Source organism: Alosa sapidissima, chromosome 21 (genome assembly GCF_018492685.1).
Source record: "Alosa sapidissima isolate fAloSap1 chromosome 21, fAloSap1.pri, whole genome shotgun sequence".
NCBI lineage: Eukaryota > Metazoa > Chordata > Actinopteri > Clupeiformes > Clupeidae > Alosa > Alosa sapidissima.
The window spans coordinates 24,411,252-24,418,751 of record NC_055977.1 but is presented as its reverse complement, the minus strand read 5'-3'; the positions used below and the strand labels follow the sequence as shown (position 1 = coordinate 24,418,751).

Here is a 7,500-nt window from a genome sequence, read left to right as displayed (position 1 = left end):
CAAATGTAATTTATGGACGCCGCTAGGGGCGCGTCTAGATTTCTAGGCTAACCACCCGTTGCACCACACACACAATAACTCATCACAGACATGAATGTCTCAGTCCACTCAGTGTGTTCTGGCTGAGTGGACTGACAAGCTGACCGGTTCTCACAGAAGCCCTCGCTAACAGGCCATCAGGGAATATCAACGTACACTTACATTCACTCACCGAAGCTAAATCAATCCAGCGTGAAATAGCCTCCCTCATTTTAAATACTGTATGCGAAAGAGTTGCCTTCAAAAAGCACAAACCCTCATTGACAAACGCTGTCATCAATGTCTTCAATACAACTGATTATGCTCTATGTAAATGACATGACAAAACTGCATGATCACAGAAATCATACAGTACATAAAGTAAAGGTACATAAAGTAAAATAAACGTGGGGCTGAGTGTGTGGAAGTGGTCATAGCACTGCAGCATCCAGTTTGATAGAGACTCCGAGGTCAGAGAGAGAACTCAGGATAATGGCAGGCTACTCAAAGCATAGAAAGCGAGCTCACAAAGAGCTATTGCTATCGCTAATGGCTCTGCAGCAGACGATAGTGTCAAGTTCCGGCACTCTCAAAGCCTCTCAATATTTAATGATCACGCGTCCTTTTGTCTACACTGCCCAACCTTCCATACAGACCAACCTTCTAACCTTCGCACACACACAAGCACACGCACATGCACGCACACTCTCACACATGCAGGGAGGGAGACGGAGGTAGTTTTATGTTAAAGGAGAGTGAGAGTCTTTGGGTATATTGTTAACACTCCTGCTGATTGATTTTGTCATGTACATTTAGGTCTGCAAGTCATGGCTTTGATGTGTGCTTGTAGAACATAAGGGAAGTGTGTGTTGGTGTGTGTGTGTGTGTGTACACTATGTGTGTGTGTGTGTGTGTGTGTGTGTACAGTATGTGTGTGTGTGTGTGTGTGTGTGTATGTGTACAGTATGTGTGTGTGTGTGTGTGTGTGTCGGTGTGTGTGTGTGTACAGAATGTGTGTGTGTGTGTGTGTGTACAGTATGTGTGTGTGTGTGTGTGTGTGTGTGTGTGTGTGTGTGTGTGTACAGTATGTGTGTGTGTGTGTGTGTGTGTGTGTGTGTGTGTGTGTGTGTGTGCGTGTATTGCCTCAGTCTGTGTTTGTGTGTGAGAGAGAATGTGTGTGTATGAGTGTGTGTGTGTGTGTTTCTCTATCTGTGTGTATGTGTGTGCATGTGTGAGTGTGTGTGTGTGTGTGAGAGAGAAGGTGTGTGTGTGTATGTGTGTGTCTGTGTGAGAGAGAGAATGTGTGTGTGTGTGTGTGTGTGTGTGTGTGTGTGTGTGTGTGTGTGTGTATTGCCTCCGTCTGTGCGTGTGTGAAAGAGAGAATGTGTATGTGTGTGTGTGTGTGTGTGTGTGTGTGTGTGTATTGTCTCAGTCTAACAATGCTACATGTAGGTAGGCTCAGGGTACCACTAGACCTCCTGCACCCCTCCAACCCCACCAGCCCCAGTACTCCCTGGAAGAGTGTTTGTGTGTGTGTGTGGGTGTGTGTGTGTGTGCGTGCGCGTGTGTGTGTGTGTATGTGTGTGTGTGTGTGTGTGTGTGTGTGTGTGTGTGTGTGTGTGTGTGTGTACACACGAGTACACGCTGTACTCGTGTTCCACACTTAACACTCGGCTGGATTACTAGCAGGAGCTCTGAGGGCCAACTTGCCACATAGCTACATGTGTTCACGATCACTCGTCTCTTTTTCTCCCTTTCTTCCAATCGACGGTCACCCACGTTCTGCGCGTCTCACATGCTTAAGACACGCCGTCGTGAAAACAAACGGCACATAATCATTTCCACATGTCAGGGCTCGACAAGTGACATAAACGATCGGAATTTCTGACCCGATATATTTAAACTCCGAAAGTGGAATTTTACCCAAAAGGATCATGGGAGTCCCTGTAGGACCTATGTAAACTCATAAGGGGCCATGGGTTACGTCTGTGGCTGTGAAGGACAGAAGAAAAACCTATGAGATCAGACCCCACAAATTACACTTCAGAGACATGTGGCCTTTCACAGGAATAATTAATAGCCAATCGTCAGACCTGCTAATAACGAACACACACTAAGTGTAATTGCCTTTAGACAAGGTCCATTAGGACTGCTGTCTGTTTGGATAATATAATAACACATAAACACAGATGTAGGCCAGTTTCGAAAGTGCTGAACCTAACCTACAGAATGGGGGCCCTCGAAGCGTGTATGGTTTCTCTTTCTATTTGTATCTCTCTATGTTTTAGCATGTGTGTGTGTGTGTGTGTGTGTGTGTGTGTGTGTGTGTGTGTGTGTGTGTGTGTGTGTGCGTGTGTGCGTGTGTGTGCGTGTGTGTGTGTGTGTGCGTCTGTGTGTGTGTGTCTGCCTGCACAGGCATTTCAAAAGAATGACATTAAATTTACAGCTGTCCATATAACAGTGTTTTTTTCCCCACCTGTCTGACCGTGTGGAACTTCACCTTGCATATTTAACAATACCATGACCTAATCAGACATCTATTCAATCTTAAACTGCTCTTTATCATGAATGCAGTCACGGTTAGGTTCAATACAGTTAATGCTTTCCTCTTGTTTCCTGATCTTCATCTCAACAAAACTCTTAGCTGTCGGCTTATCCATGGCTTTCATTGTCTGCATGTGTGAGGCAGACAGACCCAAAATCAACATGCCTTCGTTAAGCACAACCCTCAGTTTGACAGCGACATCCTTTGATGCTAAGCTCAATGTCTTCAAAAGTAGCCTGCCTCATTATAAACATTCCACATTGATGCTGTCGAGATGGGATGGGTTGGCATCAGAGAAAAGATAGCTTTAGCGAAGTTTTAGACTCATAGGCACGCATTTCATTCACAACATGCTAACCAATCACAGTTTAGAAGAGAATACCTCTAGGAGGTCAAGATGCCACGTCATCCATTCAATTCTTTCTAATCAATCATAGATTTTAATCGGAGGTGTACGTAAAATGGACTAGGAAGTTACACTGCCTACGACATTCATTCAGAAACTCTCTCGTCTGTAGATGTAGCATGAGTTTCATTGTCTATATATGTGTGATACAGCCATATGATCGATATTTATACCACATCAACCACAAACAAGCACTCTGAAAACGAATGTGTTAGAAACAACACAAACTGTGTTGTCCCTATCTGGACATAGAGATGTGTTAAAAAACAACGCAAGTTGTGCTATTTTCAACACATTTGTTGTAAGAGCGTACACAGTATAACCAAAGCAATGTGTTAGAAACAACAGAAATATTGTTGTATCTATCTGGACATATTGATGAGTTAAAAACAACACAAGTTGTGTTATTTTCAACATATTTGCTTTAGTACTAAGGTGTCGTCCACACGGAAACAATGAAAATGTGTATTTTCGTGAAAAAGGAATGCTTTTTACTGTTTTGACCTTGCGTCCACGCGACTATGGCGTTTTACGCACTTTTTTCGATAAAAGGGTTCCAGAGCGGGATTTTTGTTAAATCGTCACCCTTTAGTGGCCGTGTGGACAGGCAATAAGATTACAGTGGAGGTGCTGTGGCAGCACGGTGGGTGTTTTCACAGTATGTCTTGTATAGATAATACAGACGTACAATGGACATTTGTCTGACGTACAATGACATTTGTCTGCACCATGAACTGGGGTTGTGTGGTGCACACACAGGTGCAGTAGTGTCAGTGCAGTGGATGAGCGGAGCCCCACCTCTCAGGATGTAGTTCTGATAGTTCTGGTCAGCCTCCGCCCCGACCTTAATGAGGCAGGTCAGACCCTCCGCCATCACAAACTCATGCACCAGGTCTTTGTCATCCTGTGAAAAACACACACACATACACATACACACATTCATATTACACACACACATTACACACACAAAGACAAATGCACACGGAGAAGCACAAGCATGCGCACACATACACACACACACACACAGAGAGAGAGATCTCAGTCAGGATTAATTTCATAATATAATCTGCTACTGTTTTTGGCAAGCAAAACATTATTTATGTGGGAAGATTCCTGTGAAAGTACTTGTGATAATATATTAAGACAGGAAAGAGATGTGAACTCTATTTGTTTGAGAAAATGGACACTCTTCTGAGAAGGCAAAGATTAACTTGTGATGCAATGTAATGCAACAAACAGACATGACTTTGTTGTTGTGTGTTGTTGTGTGAGCCCTACAATGCCACCAGAAGGGGGCAGTAGTTTGCCTGCCCTGTTGGATTGCATTAGGCATGGCATTTGTGACAGTAAATAGCCACAAGGAAGCTGCATGCAAAGAAGCATGTGTAGAATACATAGACTTTCTGATAGTGATTTTCTGCTGATCAATGACTGCCCACTGTTTCTTGTTAGGGAGGAGGCAAAGGGGTTGCAACTTTATTGTTACTCAGATGACATCTATGGCTAAAAATAAATGGTCTCTCTCTTAACTTCACAGTTTGAGACTCATCCAATGTCCCAGGGAGCTCTTTTCCCACGGTGAGCAGTTTGTTCAGGTTAATATACGGGGGACTATTTACCTGTTAGACAGGCAATTCAACATACGCAATTCAACCTTGAGATGACAGTCATGTGTCATGTGTTATGTCTACTTTATGCACTATGTAAATAAGAAAGACGGAATACAGTTAAGGCTTCTCGTCTATGTAATAAAAATTGAAACTTCCCCAAGGGAAGGTGTGAAAAGGTTGAAGGTTATTGTAACATTGTTATTGTGACATTGTAAGAAATATTAAAGGATTTCATGACTTTGAAGTCTGGCTGAAACACTGGTTGGTTGAAAGAGTCTGAGCTGAGGAAAAAAAGTGCAGCTTTGGTTATTGTTCTCCAAAATAGAGGTCTCTCTCTCTTCCTTCCTCCCTCTCTCTCTCTCTCTCTCTCTCGCTTTGTTTCTCTTCATCCGTCTTTTTTTTGTCTGTCTCTCTCTCTCTCTCTCTCTCTCTCTCTCTCTCTCTCTCTCTCTCTCTCTCTCTCTGTCTCACAGGCCACGTGGAGCTGCCTGTCGTCACGGAAACACACAGCTGCCACGGTGACCAGCTCTGGCAGAAGAAGGGCCTGGCCTGCTGTGCTGTCCTACCACCACTACAGCTGTCACAACCTACAGTAGGACACCACAACACTACTGAGGCTAATAATGCTGCTGCTACTACTACTACTACTACTACTACTGCTACTGCTACTGCTACTACTACTACTACTATACTACTACTACTACTACTGCTACTATTATCAATACTACTACTACTACTACTACTACTACTACAACCACTACTACTACTACTACTACTACTACTACTGCTACTATACTACTACTACTACTACTACTACTACTACTGCTACTATACTACTACTACTACTACTACTACTACTACTACTACTACTATACTACTACTACTACTACTACTACTATACTACTACTACTACTACTACTACTACTACTACCACCACTACAGCTGACACAACCTAGGACACTACTACACTACTGAGGCTAATAATGCTGTAACTACTACTACTACTATCACTGACTACTACTACTACTACTACAGGGTGCTACTACTACTACTGCTACTAATAATAATAATAATACTGCTGCTGCTACTACTACTACTAACACTAGCACTGTTAATCCAACTGTTACAATGTTTGTTATATATAGCTTATAGTGTCAGAAGGACAATCATCACTAACAAGTGGTCCTACTGCTACTAGTATGGCAAATTGAACATAAAATAAACATTAAAAGTAAAACTTTATTTTACCTGAAATATCTGTTTGAGGGAAAACAGTGCCCTCCTCAAGTCACGTCCATTGGAGTTGTACAGCTTCTCTGCAGATAGAGACAGAGATCAAGAGAGATAGATAGATAGATAGAGAGAGAGAGAGAGAGAGAGAGAGAGAAAGAAGTAGTTAGTTAAAAGGGTCAGCTGCATATCCCTTCCACATTTATCACTCTTTCGCCTCATCCCCTTTTCCTAGAGATAGCATCAGCCAGCAGGAGTAGCAGCTGTGCTCCTCACCACCACACTTCCTCGGCTCTGAGCATGACGCAAACACTAATAAAGCAGCACGTGGCACACTGTCGTCCAGGCAACGCACAAACACACAGCACCTGACATTTCAGGGCCTTCTGACGGCCGTCTCTGGAGCTTATCGCATGCTACTTCTGTTTGTGCACTTTGGAGGAAGCAATTTGATTTGATTGACGGAGAGGTCGTCCAATCACTTTACGAGAGTGGGCCAAGGACAGCCAACTGGAGAGGCAAGACGAGAGTGACCACTTGACCTGTCCCAACCTATCAAGAGTCAATCCATCATTCTTATCAAACTAAACTTAGTCTGACAAGCACTGATATTTCACACCATGTCACCCTCACTGACTAATACACAAACACACACACACACACGCACGCATGCACAGACACGCAAACACTCACAGCATGTCATATCGCATATGGGCACAAACACATTCAAAACACATTAACATTTTTTCTTTCTAGTGACCTCTCACATACACATATAGTAGAATTGATTCACAGAAAAAATACTCACACATACGTACACACACATATAGAATCTCACACACAGACACACACAACCCCACCCACCGTCCACTCACAGTACACACACCCACAGCAGACATGAAAACACACGACAGAAGCGTGCTGAGGTTTTGTTCCCCCAAGGACAGAAGGCAGTGGAGACACTCTCCTTTTCTCTCTACCTTACTTTCTTTCTCTCTCCTCTGTCCCTTTCTCTCCCTCTCTCTCCCTTTCTCTGTCCCTTTCTCTCTCACTCTCTCTCTCTCCCTCTCCCCAAATGACGGAGAGCCCAGCCCACCCAGTGGCCTCAATACCCCACTGCTGTCTCACTGCCAGCAACTCATTAACATTCCATAACAGCACTAATCACTCTGTGTGTGTGTGTGTGTGTGTGTGTGTGTGTGTGTGTGTGTATGTGTGTGTGTGTGTGTGTGTGTGTGTGTGTGTGTGTGTGTGTGTGTGTGTGTGTGTGTGTGTGTGTGTGTGTGTGTGTGTGCGTGCGTGCGTGTGTGTGTGTGTGTGTATCAGAGTGGATTTATGTACTGCATGGGCATGCTTTGACAACCTGCCTACAGTATAACTGTACATACCACATTTATCATTTAAATGCCAGAGTCTGCATATGTATTTCCTGTATATATTATGTGGAGAGTGCTTCGGTGATAGAGAGAGAAAGTGTCTATAGGTTTATGAGGTCAACCATTGCATCTGTACAAAACAGGGATCAACAGGCCTTGTTCTCCAGAGGCACTCCCTTGCACCAACAAAGCCCTCCTCTGGTCATTCCAGATGGCTGAGGGGGGCAGTGAAGGCCAGAGAGAGGTGCTAGAGTGTGGGGTGTCATGTGGGTTCGCCTGGCTCCGCCTGCTGTCTGCCTGGATGTCAGTAGTCAG

General features: G+C 43.9%; 1 protein-coding gene across 7 annotated transcripts in view; it reads right to left on the bottom strand.

Moving 5' to 3' along the window:
- Positions 1–7,500, bottom strand: part of fhod3a (formin homology 2 domain containing 3a) — a 98,724-nt gene that overhangs the window by 41,235 nt on the left and 49,989 nt on the right. For all 7 annotated transcript variants that reach the window (XM_042075787.1, XM_042075789.1, XM_042075791.1 and 4 more), the window contains exons 4-5: positions 5,828–5,895; positions 3,768–3,873 (exon numbers count right to left, since the gene is read on the bottom strand). In XM_042075787.1, the coding sequence (XP_041931721.1) occupies positions 3,768–3,873; positions 5,828–5,895 (174 nt within the window). The remainder of the gene's footprint in view (positions 1–3,767; positions 3,874–5,827; positions 5,896–7,500) is intronic.